The sequence below is a fragment of the Pelobates fuscus genome, chromosome 10 (assembly GCF_036172605.1).
Source record: "Pelobates fuscus isolate aPelFus1 chromosome 10, aPelFus1.pri, whole genome shotgun sequence".
Lineage (NCBI taxonomy): Eukaryota > Metazoa > Chordata > Amphibia > Anura > Pelobatidae > Pelobates > Pelobates fuscus.
The window spans coordinates 113,796,451-113,812,158 of NC_086326.1; the positions used below are offsets into that span (position 1 = coordinate 113,796,451).

At 41.6% G+C, this 15,708-nt stretch overlaps 1 protein-coding gene across 1 annotated transcript in view; it reads left to right on the plus strand.

Annotated features, from left to right (window-relative positions):
• LOC134575595 (pendrin-like) overlaps positions 1-15,708 on the plus strand; it is a 260,212-nt gene that overhangs the window by 161,779 nt on the left and 82,725 nt on the right. Inside the window, exons 11-12 of the mRNA XM_063434915.1 lie at positions 731-808; positions 12,469-12,564. Coding sequence (XP_063290985.1) covers positions 731-808; positions 12,469-12,564 — 174 coding nt within the window. The remainder of the gene's footprint in view (positions 1-730; positions 809-12,468; positions 12,565-15,708) is intronic.

Sequence of the window (15,708 nt, forward strand, 5' to 3'; positions counted from 1 at the left end):
GTGATGTTGGAGGGTCTTTTCAATACACTTTCAGTCTTAGGACATGATCCAGGACTGCAAGTTTTTAACATAGAGGTTTGTTTGTTATTCCACTAAAATAGTTACTTCCCGTCACATTATTTTGTGAATTTTACAAATTAGAAGCCATAAGATGGTTCACTATTCTCAGTTTCCTATCACATGATGTGATTTTGTACTGGATATATTTGCAGTGTCACATTTACATTCAGTCTTAAGCAATACCGCATATTAGGTGGAAACTTTGCACACTCATTGCGATAAAGGAAAACAGAGAGACTACATGAGTGCTGGTGTTTTGTTTATCAATAAAAAAAAAAACAGGTGGACAGAAGAGAAAATAGGTTAGAAATGTTTCAGGGAAAATGAATGGAGGGATAAATAGATGGAGTTCAACATTCTAGGATGAAATGTATTATTGATCCGTAGGATATACTCTGGCTATCTTAGGGAGTATGGTTATGACTGAAAACAGTTATTTTCACTACCCAATTTGCATTATAGTATAAGATATTCAAAGAGCTACCGATTGTGTTTATGGTACCACTCCAACTTACAGATTGGATTCTAGCAGGATGGATTCTGTTGCATAACTAACTTGAAGGTTTTTAACATATTGTTGGCATCATGTGCATATTTAATGCCATATCTTTGTCCAGACAAAAGTCGTTCATCTTTTTATGTCTGTTTTTATCTCTTATTTTATTGACAGTTTGCTAGTTTGATTTCTGCTGCAATTGTGCTGATTGCAATCGTGGCCCTTGGCAGACTACTAGAACCACTTCAAAAGGTACAGAAATAAATATAATTATCAATCTCCTTTTTAAAGTCCATCTGTCAGCAAATATGTAGTTGAAAAAGTAAATTCAGGTGGGTAAAAAGTGTAATCAATAAAGTATGCCAGTGAAATTGCCATGCACATGTATAGATAAAGTGATCTGGGCAATAGCATACAAAGAGGGGGTGAAATATGGGAGGGCAGTGTATATAGCATTCCCTTATCACACAATCATTCATTGTGGCAGAGGAATGTCCTGAGCATGAAAGGTAACTGTGAATGGTATGTAGTGACTGAACATCATATAGCTGCCTCTCTATCCATTCTCTGCATGCTGCTCCCTGTCAGACTGGGCAGAGACAAAGATCTGCTACTGCTATTTTGAGCAGACATGCTACAATATTGGTACGTGGGAGCAAGAGATAGCAATAAAGTATAAAATAAACCGTTATTACAATCTCTTTAAAAGAATAAAAGATATAACAAGACACAATGAGTTTCGACCCTATGAGGTCTTTCTCAGGTGCATCTTAACATGCAATGATTTGTGACTGCATTTATACCCTCTAAAATAGGGACAAATCATTGCAGGTGAGCAAGGTCCAAATATGGTTAAGACCGGATATAAATAGTCACCGTAAGATGGCAACCTTTCCGTTTTTTCTGTCCAAGCAATAACATATATGCCACATTCAAGATGGCAAAACATCCAGTTTCCATAATGTCCTTACAGTTCTCCAAAATGTTGGCGCGCTTACTTCCTGTGACGTGCGTCCGCACGTTTGAGGTATTGTGTCCTCTTCTTGATTAGCCGCGCACGCTAGCGTGCTTCTCCTATTCACTTCCATAATACATGCGTGTTTTGTAAGCCATCTGCTTTCCAGCTGCATTGCCCCTCCCACGGGCATATGAGGCATAAGAGTGGGTTGTCCTACATATCGAAGTGTTATAGCGGCATCCTTCCTCATACTCCTTCCCTCTGTATACTTATGTCAACAGTTGCCATTTTAGTTTGGGGCAATATGCCCACAGTATAATAACCGCAAATTTTCTACAGAGAAAAAGGGGATGTCAGAAAGGGGACATTGCATAGATAACAATCATCTTAAAAATGGATCAAGTGGCAATTTTGCATAAAAATATATATTAGAACAATTTCTCTGCATTCTCAAAAATTGCCCCTTTTGGTATGTTTTTTTTTTTAACCATCACCCTTGGTTAAAAAAACATACCAAAGGGGCAATTTTTGAGAATGAAGAGAAATTGGTCTACTCAGGCAGATTTTATTTCACAATCTAATATCTTGAAGGAACAGTTTGAGTAAAAAGGATATGCTAAAGATATTTTACAACAAGATATTGATAGGATCTCACAATTAGATAGACCCAAACTGTTAGATAAAAGAAAGAAGAAATATATGGTGAAAGATAGCCAGATTCCTCTTATCTTTGACTTTTCAAGCAATATAGGTTCCCCTAAAAAGATTATTAAGAACTGGCACATTTTAACTCAAGAACATGAAATCTCAAAATATGCAGGTATAAGTCCTAAATTTGTTTTTAGGATGGCAAAAAAACTGAAAGCAGATTTTAAACAAAAGTTTTAAAGTAAAAGAAATTAAAAATGTTTTTTTTAACTAAGTGGTTAGAAATACAGAAAGGTTTTTTTTATCATTGTGGTACTTGCAATACATGCAGGAACACGAATATTGCTAATAAAAATATAAAAAAGTTTAAATCACAAATAAAACTTTTTATATAAAATCTCCTATTACTTGCTGTAACGGATCCCCTGTACTCCGACTGAGTATAAGCAACTGTAGTTCTCCCAAATCTCAAGTGAAGTAGTAAAAAAAGCTCTGAGCTACCCAAACATCAGCCTAGACTTGATTAAGGGTACAAGAAGACTGTTTAATTATGGCCAGATGGCCCACCTTTATACACAGACCCCCAGCAGGAGGTCTTCAGCAAGGATACAGTAAAACAGGCCTCAAACACTCCCACAACACGCCCTATAGTCTCTGGAAGATAATTTAATGTACTTTGCTTAAACTACATATCTCCCAGGCACTAGAGTTACAAACTATGAAATATTAAATATTAAAAATAGGGGGGGGGGGGTGGCGGAGCCAGCAGCGCAATGGAGCAGTCGCATCTCCTGGAGCTTCGACCCAATATAAACCTAAACGACCCGTTTATGTGGGAACCTGAACCCAAAAGTCCCTACAAAGTACGCTGCCGACAACAAGCAGACAATGGGCCGGAAAACAAAGAAGGCGAAAGCAAACAAAGGTCCCCATGGCTGAGACACAGGAGACATGCTGCGAAACACGCAGCAGGCCGCATGGTCTAAGATGGCGCTCACGGACGACTTCTCCTCCTATTCCTCCGAGGACTTCGCCACAGACCTCATGGAAGGAGCCTCCTTCAGCCCTCACCTAACCGCAGCACTGAAGCCACGAAAAGAGGTGACCCGGTCACGGCAGATCAATTAAAAAAAATGCTAGCAGAGCAATGCAAGGATCTGGGGCAGACATGGCTTACTACAAGGAGGCCAAAGAAAGAGCGATGACCAAAATCACTCAATTAGAGGCTTGCACGAGCACCCATAACTCAAGACTTACCAAGATAGAACAATGGGTGACAGACCTGGAGGCACGGCAAGACACCACCACAGATCGGCTGGATGCCTGTCAGGATCGGGTCAGGGATCCAACACGCAGAGTACAAAGAGTAGCTGATACGTATACCGGTCCTTAGAATGGCCGGACTAACGTAGAACTACCATAGAATGGTCAGAGACAAGCCGAGGTCGAGGATAACAGAAGACAGGTAAGCGAGAGACAAGCCGGGTCAAGGAATACAGAAAGGCAGGAGAGTAAATAACAAAGCCGGGTCAGAACCAAAAGACAAGAGAATCACAAAGCACTGTGTGACTAGGAGGACTAGAACCACGACAGGGCAATGAGTGAATGAGAGAACCCCCGTTAAGTATCCTGGCTAGGGAGAGGAGACACGCCTCCGGCGAGTCCTGATTCGTCTCCCGAGATTTGAGTGGCAGGATGTTTCGGGTTAGCGTCATGACGTCTACCTCCGGTCCTTCTGTTATAAAAGGAAGTGACTCCCTCGCGGCCGGCGTTAGCAAGGCCGAGTGAACCGCGGGAGACCGAGGAGACATGGCGTCCGGACGGATAACCTTCTAAGTCTCTACCTCTCTCAACGGTAGAGACTCCAGGTACCCTGACAGTACCCCCCCCCTCAGATACGCCCACCGGGCGGAAGGAGCCGGGGCGAGATGGAAAGCGGGAGTGAAATGCCCTGCGAAGACGAGGAGCATGAACATCCTCTTGTGGTACCCAACTCCTCTCCTCAGGACCATATCCCCTCCAGTCAACTAAATATTGTACTCGTCCCCGGGAGACACGAGAATCAATAATGGAGTTAACCTCATACTCCTCCTGACCCTCCACCTGAACAGGGCGCGGAGGGGCGATAGTGGAGGAGAATCTGTTACAGATTAGAGGTTTCAACAATGACACGTGAAAGGAGTTCGGGATGCGTACAGTAGCTGGAAGAGCTAGACGATATGCCACTGGGTTAATTCGAGTCAAGATCCTGTAAGGACCAATATAACGAGGAGCGAACTTCATGGAAGGAACTTTAAGACGAATATTCCTAGTGCTCAACCACACTCTATCGCCTGGAACAAAATTCGGAGCCGCCCTACTACGTTTGTCAGCATGTTTCTTTACCAGTACAGAATTGTGTAGAAGAATCTGTCGAGTCTGATCCCACAACTTCCTCAAGTTGGCCACATGGACATCAACCGACGGTACTCCTTGGGAAGGAGAAACCGGGGGAAGAATAGATGGATGAAAGCCATAGTTCATGAAGAAGGGACTTGAATGCGTGGAATCACAAACAAGATTGTTGTGCGCAAACTCTGCCCAAGGAATCAAACCGACCCAATCGTCCTGGTGTTCGGAAACAAAACAACGTAAGTATTGCTCAATCTTCTGGTTAGTTCGTTCAGCAGCTCCGTTAGACTGAGGGTGATAGGCGGACGAAAAATTCAATTTGATGCCTAATTGAGAACAGAACGACCTCCAAAAACGTGAAACAAATTGGGAGCCTCTATCAGAAGTGATCTCAGAAGGAATCCCATGTAAACGAAAAATCTCTTTAGCAAAGACCTCTGCCAATTCAGGAGAAGTCGGGAGTTTAGGCAAAGGTACGAAATGTGCCATCTTGGTAAACCTATCGACTACGGTGAGGATAACAGTGTGTTTTTTAGAAACCGGCAGATCCACAATAAAGTCCATAGCCACACAGGACCAAGGTTTGTCAGGAATCTCCAGCGGTTGTAGAAGGCCACAAGGAAGCGAATGCGGTAGTTTGGTTTTAGTACAGACCACACAAACCCCGATAAAATCCTTAATATCCTTCCGTAACGACGGCCACCAGAAATCCTTGGAGATCAAAGAATACGTCTTGCGGACACCCGGATGACCAGCCACCTTACTCTCGTGAAGACACTGTAAGAGCTCCAATTGAAGTTCAGGAGGAACGAAAAGTCTGGAAACCGGAGTCAGTCTAGTGCCAGATGCTGCAAGTTCCTTATCTGATCAAGTAGCGGGGAATGAACTTTGAGAGTAGTGTTAGCGATAATGTTACACTTGGGTACTATAGAGGACAAAACCGGCTCAGATACGGCAGCAGGTTCATATTGGCGAGATAAGGCGTCGGCTTTAGAATTCTTAGAACCTGGCCTATATGTGAGTACGTAGTTGAAGTGAGTGAGAAATATGGACCAACGAACCTGTCTAGATGATAGTCGTTTAGCCTCCCCAATATAGGATAAGTTCTTATGATCCGTCAAAATAGTAACAGGATGCAAGGTACCCTCCAATAAATGTCTCCACTCCTTCAAGGCCATTATAACCGCTAGTAGTTCCCTGTCACCAATGTCATATCTGCTTTCAGTACCGGACAATTTTTTGGAAAAGAATCCACAAGGATGTAGTGGTTTATCTACACCCAACCTTTGGGACAGAACAGCACCTATACCTGTCTCAGAAGCGTCTACTTCGAGTAGGAAAGGTAGAGTAGTATCAGGGTGAACTAAAATTGGTGCGGAAGCAAACAGCTCTTTGAGTGTCTCAAAAGCCCGAAGAGCTTCAGTAGACCAATTCTTAGTCTCAGCCCCTTGTTTGGTCATGTTAGTGATGGGAGCAATGATAGAGGAGTATCCCTTAATGAAACGTCTGTAGTAATTAGAGAAACCAATGAATCTCTGGATAGCCTTGAGACCCTGAGGTAAAGGCCAGTCTAGTATGGATTGGAGCTTCTCCGGATCCATTTCAAACCCTTCCCCAGAAATCACATAACCAAGAAATGTAGTTTGGGATTGGTCAAAGCTGCATTTCTCTAGTTTGCAGTATAAGCCATGCTGAAGAAGTTTGTGTAAAACCCTCCTGACTTGCCTGTGGTGAGTCTCAATATCCCTGGAATGTATAAGAATATCATCAAGGTATACAATTACACAGTCATCTTGAAACTCCCTAAGAACCTCATTAATAAGGTCCTGAAATACTGCCGGAGCATTGCAGAGACCAAAAGGCATTACCGTATACTCATAGTGCCCATATCGAGTATTGAATGCAGTTTTCCACTCGTCACCGTCGTGGATTCTCACTAAATTATAAGCACCTCTAAGGTCTAACTTAGTGAAAATTTTAGAACTTTTTAATCGGTCAAAAAGCTCGGTGATCAAGGGAATCGGATAAACATTTCTGATGGTTATCTTGTTAAGGCCTCGGTAGTCAATGCAAGGTCTTAAAGAGCCATCCTTCTTTTTAACAAAAAAAAATCCAGCCCCAGCAGGGGAGGAGGATCTTCTAATGAACCCCTTGTCTAGGTTTTCACGAATATACTCCTCTAGAACTAAGTTCTCATTCGTGGACAAAGGATATACATGACCCCTGGGGGGCATGGTACCAGAAAGTAAATTAATTTTGCAATCAAAAGGCCTATGTGGTGGTAAGGTATCAGCCTTTCTTTTGTCAAATACTGCCTTTAAATCTTGATACAAGGACGGTATCTGTACTTTGGTAGAGTCAGTAGCGTTATTAATTGGGTTGACACTACAAAGAGGTGACACTTTCTTTAAACAACTCTCTTGACAATTCTGGCCCCAAGAAACTATTTCCCCTGATCTCCAATCTATAACGGGGTTATGTTTCTTAAGCCAGGAATATCCCAGGACTATGGGAACAGAAGGGGATGAAATGAGTAGTAGGGATATTTCCTCCTTGTGTAGAATACCAATAGTTAAGTAAAGAGGTGTGGTCTCCCGGGAAATCACAGGCTCAACTAAAGGTCTACCATCAATGGCTTCAACAGCCAAGGGTGTCTTCCTTAACTGGGATGGGATAGTGTGTTTAGTGAGAAACTTTTGGTCGATAAAACTCTCAGCAGCGCCGGAGTCTATCAATGCCATAGTTTCTAAAGTTCCCTTCTCCCAAGTTAACGAGACCGGTAAAAGGAGTCTATGTTCTTTGTAGTTATGAGTAGAGGACAAAATCGAAACACCCAAGGTCTGTCCTCTAGAGAAACTTAGGTGCGAGCGTTTCCCGGACGGCTGGGACAGCTCAAACGTACATGACCTCTGAACCCACAATACATACACAGTCCCTCTCTTCTCCTGTACTGTCTCTCCTCCTCTGAGAGACGAGTAAGGCCTAACTGCATAGGTTCTGAAACCTGTGGATCTTTGGTTTCAGCAACTTGAAATGATGGTACTAGTCTAGAGAAAGATTTAGCGGTTCTATCTCGAGTATTCTGTCTCTCCCTTAGGCGTTCGTCAATACGGGAGACAAAGGAAATTAAGTCCTCCAGATTCTCGGGAAGTTCTCTAGTAGCTACCTCATCAAGTATTACATCAGATAATCCATTTAAGAATACGTCTATATAGGCCTGTTCATTCCATTTTACCTCTGCCGCCAAAGACCTGAACTCTAGTGCATAATCCACAAGGGTTTGGTTGTCTTGTCTAAGGCGCAACAGTAATCTGGCTGCATTGGCCTTCCTGCCAGGAGGGTCAAAAGTTCTTTTAAAAGCAGCTACAAAGGAATTATAGTTATAGACTAATGGATTATCATTCTCCCACAACGGATTCGCCCATCTCAGAGCTCTCTCAATGAGTAAGGTAATAATAAATCCCACCTTTGCCCTATCAGTAGGGTATGAACGGGGCTGTAGCTCGAAGTGAATACTGATCTGGTTCAAAAAGCCACGACACCTCTCAGGGGAACCAGCATAACGTACAGGTGGGGTAACTTGGGAAGAAGCACCTACAGTAGCTACCTCTAACCCTGGACCCACAGAAGAAGCAGAAGTGTTACGCCTCTCCTCAGGTGGATTAATAGGGCGAGACAGCAGCGCCTGTAGTGCCAGAGCCATCTGATCCATCCTATGATCCATGGCGTCAAACCTAGGATCAGGAGAACCAAGCTGACAATTTGTACCTGCAGGATCCATGGCCCTGTCGTAAAGTCAGGATCGGGTCAGGGATCCAACACGCAGAGTACAAAGAGTAGCTGATACGTATACCGGTCCTTAGAATGGCCGGACTAACGTAGAACTACCATAGAATGGTCAGAGACAAGCCGAGGTCGAGGATAACAGAAGACAGGTAAGCGAGAGACAAGCCGGGTCAAGGAATACAGAAAGGCAGGAGAGTAAATAACAAAGCCGGGTCAGAACCAAAAGACAAGAGAATCACAAAGCACTGTGTGACTAGGAGGACTAGAACCACGACAGGGCAATGAGTGAATGAGAGAACCCCCGTTAAGTATCCTGGCTAGGGAGAGGAGACACGCCTCCGGCGAGTCCTGATTCGTCTCCCGAGATTTGAGTGGCAGGATGTTTCGGGTTAGCGTCATGACGTCTACCTCCGGTCCTTCTGTTATAAAAGGAAGTGACTCCCTCGCGGCCGGCGTTAGCAAGGCCGAGTGAACCGCGGGAGACCGAGGAGACATGGCGTCCGGACGGATAACCTTCTAAGTCTCTACCTCTCTCAACGGTAGAGACTCCAGGTACCCTGACAATGCCTTAGAGGACCAGAGGAGATGGTACAACGTGAAAATCCGAGGGGTACCGGAAACGGTCAACCTCAATGAACTACCCCACTATGCTCGACGTCTCCTCAGAATCCTGCTACCTGCGAAACAGGTCAAATCTATAAAACTGGACGGGCTCTTCCGATTGCTGAAGCGAGCCTGAGCCCCTGCATCCGCGACGGCGGACCTTATATTGAGATTCCAGACACTAGCAGATAAGGCCTCCCTCCTGGCAGCGTTAAAAGGGAAAACTCCTTTGCTGTTCGAAGGCACAGAACTGAAAACATTTCCAGACCTAACTAAGAACACCCTTACCTGGTGGAAATCATTGCAACCGCTCCTGCAGAGCCTCCGCGATAGGGGGATTCCATACCGCTGGGGAACGCCACAAGCGATTTCCTTCACCTACAAAGGGACCACCCACAAGGCTAAAGACCACAAGGAGCTGGAGTCCATCTTGTCAGTAGCAGGTATACTGCGAATGCCACCGATGAACAAAAAGGGACTGTCCCAGTTAAACCCTGCTAATGTACGAGAGTTCACCCCGAGAGAACCCCAAAGATCATCGCCTGCCAATGGCACCACTTGAAGCACCAGCAGTCATCCAGCTCCAGGGGACAACCTGCTCCACTATTCGTGATGAACTTATATAGCACAGTTTGAGACTGTTATCTTTTCTCTTAACGTTTATGTTACATTTTAATTTTAAGTTTTCGCTGCAAGCCACATTGATTGCACAAATATTGTAACCCACTCTCCTAGCTGACACCTAGCAGATACCTAGGCTCCGCAGACACCTAGCAGATACTTCCACACACACCTTGGTAACCATACAAGCCAACAAAGTGTATCACTGACATAAGACTAGAAGCATCATAACTTGAGACCACAGCTAGACTGATACTACTTTCACACATTCACACTCCGAGGAAACTCCCCCCCATCCCCTCCCTCCCTCCCCGCCAGTCCACAGACGAACCCGCCATACCGTACTCATATATAGGTGACCGGCAAAGGGAGCTCCCCTAAGTGGCTAACACGCACGAGGAACACATCACCCGCATATCCACACAGGGTAAAAGAGTGGATCACCACATTTGCTCACCCTAACACAAATATATAAAATGTGTATTGCTCACAGATGCGAACTTTGTTATTGACTGTTGTTAATTAAGCGGACATATGCTACAGTGGCATTGCCTGCAACGATGTTCACCATACGCAAATAAATAAAGAATTAAAATATATATATATTAAAAATATACATAACACAAAAATAGGAACCCCCACAAATATTACATCACCGGATAGTCTGGATCTCAGCGCCCAAGTTGTCCAAATAGCGCTCAGATCCCACCAACACAGCTGAATCGATACCGGGGTAAAGTTTTGACCAACCGCACACATGGCGTCTGCTCAAATTAGTTCCATAGAATCAGTGGTAGCAGTCGGTCAATTTCGAAGTTCCAAAACGAACAAAAAGACTAACGGTTTCCCTGGCTCATAGGTAGCGCTTGTTCACCTTGTTCTCCTGGCTTGTCGGGGAATGAAGCAGGCATTCGTGTGAATTTGCCAGTGTTCGCGAGGTGGAGTGTCCAACTTATAGTTTCAGACACTCAATGACTAGGTCCCGCTGCCTGCGTTCATGCGACAAGATGGCTGCCGTTTTCCAGCGCACATGTTGTTCGGTTATATGAATGGTGGCCACACAGAGAGAGCCAGGGGGTGGTCGGTGTTCGGTAGATTGTAGCTTCCTAATGGGGAAAACCTGAATGGGGTTTGGGAACATATTACTGAACTTAGCAGGGGAATAGCTTAGACACAGGCAAAATAGTGAGTTTTGTCACACTTGCAATTCAAAAAATATAATTTATTTACTCAATTGTAGTTGTAGCTATCAGTACATAGGAAAAACTTCTAAAATATTAAATGTATGATTAGGTGAACATGTTAGTAATCTCAAAAAAGGTTTTATTAACCACAGTGTATCAAAGCATTTTTTTTTTTTTTAAATCCATGGGTCTGACCCCAAAAGTAAGGATTTTAATTTTGCTATTTAGGAGGTTAAAACACATTGGAGTGATGGCAATATTTAAAAAAAAACTAAGTCTACAGGAAATGAAATGGATTTTTGAATTACGCACTTTGATACCTAAGGGTCTTAATGTGGATTTTGAAAAGACTTCCATTTTACAATATATGTTTTCTCCTGTTTTTTTTTTTAGTCATTTGCAGTAGACGCACTTTTTATTTAATTTTTAAATGTAATATATATATATATATATATATATATTTTGTATTTTATTTGGATATATATTTATGCAAAATTGCCACTTGATCCATTATTTTTCAGATTATTGTTATCTATGTAATTTCTCCTTCCTGACATCCCTTTCTCTCTCTTTTCATTGCATGTAATTTGCTGTTGTTATTTGCTGTTACTGTGGGCATATTGCCCCAAACCAAAATGGCATCCATCAACATAAGTATACAGGGGGAAGGAATATGAGGCGGGATGTCTCTATGACACTTCAATATGTAGGACAACCCACTGCCTTATGCCTCACATGCCTGTGGGACAGGCAATGTAGCTGGAAAGCAGATGGCGGACTGAACACACATGTATTACGGAAGTGAGTAGGAACAGCGTGCGCAGGATTGGAAGGTGATGCGCGGCTAATCAAGGAGAGGGCACAATACCTCCACCAGTTGGAAGTTTGTCACAGGAAGTGAGTGCACCACCATTTTGGAGAACTGTAAGGATGCTATGGAAACTGGACGTTCGGCCATCTTGAAGGTGGCATATATGTTATTGTTTGGACAGAAAAACTGGAAACATCGCCATCTTACGGGTGGCGATTTATATATGGTTTTAACCATATTTGGACATGGATGTGAGGTAATGCCTTGCTCACCTGTAATGATTTGTCCCTACTTTGGGGTATAAATGCAGTCACAAATAATTGCTTGTTATGATGCACCTGAGGAAGACCTCATAGGGTCGAAACGCGTTGTGCCTTGTATTATATTTTATTATTTTAAAGATATTGTAATAAAGGTTTATTTTATACTTGATTACTCCTGTTCCTGTTTTAACTAGATAACTACACCATATTCTTGCTCCAGAGAAGTCATTGTAGTATCCATAGATTCCTTTATGTGGTTGAAGTACATCTATAGTTCGGAGCCACACTTTAAAATGGCTCGGTAAATTGTGAGTTTTCCAATTTATTGTTTTATTACATATTTGTATGTACAAATTACACTATGGTATTTATATCTATACCATATAGGGTCTATTTGTGAATTAAAATACCTAACTGTGATTATTATAACACAAAGGTAAACAAATGCCTAACAGAGAATACTGTGTCAAAATAGCCAAGCTAAAAGAACAAGTGAGATAGAAAATCTTCCTGCTTGTATACTTTGCAGTACACTATGCCTTTCAGTAGTCAATTTTTGTCAAACTCTAGTTTAGAGAATAACCATTGAAATCTTTATAACATGATATTATTGGAACCTGGTTAACCTTTGCTTTTTATATCCTCAGTCTGTTCTTGCAGCTATTTGCATTGCCAATTTAAAGGGAATGTTCTGGCAGGTCCGCGATGTGCCACGACTTTGGAGACAGAACAAGTGGGACTCGGTAAGTGTCACAGCTAGTTTTATTAGGAATGGTGTATATTTTTTTTTACCTTTTATAGCATGTTTTCACAATCTATTTTTTTTTCTCTTTTAAGTTGCAACATAAAATTCTTCAGTGTCATTAAAAAACAAATATGGATATATTACATGAACATTATAGCATTTGACATACAACAATATAATTTAACCTCCAAGTACTGTTTGTCAAGTTGTTACCACAGTATTATAAAGTCATTGTAAAGACACAAAGCACTGAAAATGGCGGACAAAGAAAGGGATAAAAGGAATTATTGGAAGAGAGCAATGAACATTAAGTGCATAGCCAGAAAGTCTAACATTTACATTACATAAATGACTCAATTTTGAAATATAAGCTTTTAAAATTAGCACAATCGTTTAGAAAAACATTTCAAATTATATACAAAATTTGCACAGACTTTAATGGTGACTTTGTAGATAAATCACTTGAAATGTTTTTCTGACGGATTGTGATCATTTGAAAAGCTTATTAACAAAAATAAATTGAGGCCTTTTTCTGTGCTTCAAATATCAGGACTGTCTTTGATGCTTTTATGGCTCAAATCATTCCTAATTACTTGCAACCTTCTGTAGTACATATTCAGTACAACTTAAGAACACTGAATTACTTTCCACAATCTGTTCTGCCTTGAATGGGGCACTTTAAGGACCATAACAATTCAAGGGCATTGTAGTGATTTATTTTTTCTTCATGGGTGCTATTGCTCATTTTCTGAAACCATTCTGCAGGGGCCTGCAAAAAACTAGGGCTTTTCTGGAACACAATCTGCACAGCCTGCAGGCACCTTGATAATGAAATTAGACTTCTACATCAACAAGAGCAGTTCCATCATATAGTGGTTATTGTGCATACAATTAAAAGAAACAATGACATGTAAATGAACCCCTTTACTACCAAAATCATGTATAGGTGTTTACTACTTTAATTTTCTTGCATTTACAAAACAATATCTAACAAACAAACAAACACCATAAACTCAGTGTTATTACTGTGTAAATTACTTAACTTCAATCAATCTGCAGCCTCCCAGGATCGTTATCCACAAGAACGATCTTTACATATGCATAGAACCACAAACAGAAATGGGATACGGCTGTACAGTCTATAGAGAGAACACATAAAGAAAAAACAATAGTGGGATACAGTATATACAGTGAATTGTGTGCTTGAATGGATGCACTCACAAGATGGTAGAAATAGAAGAGCATTCATAAGGTTCCTCCCCAGATAATATGGGGGGGATGCTGGTTTCCCTTATCAGTGTCGAGCAGCCAATGGAACACGGGACTCCAGGTGAGTAGTAGTGAAAAAAATTGATAATTTTATTTTCTTAAAAAGGTGAAAAGACACCATAAGATTAAAATGTAAAAGTGCAGCAATAGGTCCAACGCGTTTCGTTCAAACAAGAACTTCATCAGGGACCGCACAGTAAAAGAAATCACAGGCAATATCATAGATTGTAAAAAATAATACATCCTACTCTCCCCTTAACAAAATCTCTATAAATAGGGCTAATCCCAGTGTCCCATTGGTCCATGGTGTGGGAGTGTCCAATAGCCAGCTCTTCATTGGTCCATGGATGGTATCCTCCAGCTGATGATATTTTCGGCATTTAGATTAATCAAATTGGGCGCGTTCACTAGAAAAGCCGGAACCGGAAGTGGACGTCGTCCTTCACTTCCGCGTTCCATTTGCGTTCCACGTGCGTTCCAAATGCGTTCCACAAAACAATATATACCTATACCAATGGAGCGCTCGCTATATAACTTATTTAGTCACATATGATTGTGCCCAAAAGCATAAAAAGTAAAAATAGAAAGCATATATAGTGAAATATTGTTTGTTCATAGGGGTCAAATGTTATTATACCAAAATTGTGTGTGTATGTATGTATATATATATATGTGTATATATATATATATATATATATATATATATATATATATATATATATATATATATATATATATATATATATATATATATATACCATAGGAAAACTGTTATATCACAGTCAGGAACATTTAAAGGAATAAAAAATGACAGAATATATTAACATATTTACATATCTACACATCAAAGTTTATTAATACATATTTTAAAATAATATCTCCTCATAAAACACAGTATTACTGCCGGTATGGATTACTGGATCATAGAAAGGGAGTACATGCAGCTAAAAGCTGCTACTCACAAGCGCCTGTGTTCCCACTGGAACCTTTGTGTTTGTCTCTGCCTGGGATCAGAATCAAAGTTATTTAACCCCTTAAGGAGCAAACTATTGGAATAAAAGGGAATCATGACATGTCACACATGTCATGTGTCCTTAAGGGGTTAACAGGAGAGCCAAATGTTTCCCCCGCGATGTTGCAATGCAGAGCCTCAAGCCTTGTGTACAAATACTTCCAAGACCGGAACTTCAAAGTCTCAGGGTTTCCAGTTAGTTAAACTTTCCCAGGTCTTAAAAGCGTACCCTCCCACTTTGTGTCGTCACCAGGTCTACACGTTTCGCCATAGGCTTCTTCAGGACTTCAGTGTGATGATTCTGCCATCTTAATTAAGGGTATATAAGGGCAAAGTCAATTGGCCTTCTAATAGTCTGATTGGTTACACTGTCAGATTTAATTTACATAGTCTGAATAAGTAGGTCCAACAGAGTTTTTTTTAATGATTACAATTCATGCATTTACGTTCCAGGAATAAATAGCAGCTGGTAGAGTAACACATTTATCTGCTTGGAACCCATTCCACCCAATTGTCTGCAAATGTTTTTAAAAAGACATTGTAACAGTAGCTTACCTGCCTTGGTATGACTAAATGGCTCGTGGAGGAGTTTGGAAGTCTTCCTTCTTCCTAGTGACTATGGGCTCTGAAAACAGACTTTCCTGTCCTGATCCAGATATTATGGCTCACCACCAGTGCTGGACTTGCCCACCAGGATACTGGGAAATTTCTGTTGTAGTCTGGGCTGTTCCTGCACAGCCACAGATATAGAATGGGGAGGGACCAGCAGGCGGTCCAAGGATAGGGGATCGCCTGCATTCATTAATGAAAGCTTAGCTTCATTGTCAGTGAAGGAGATGATCAGTGTCTGCCTGACTACAC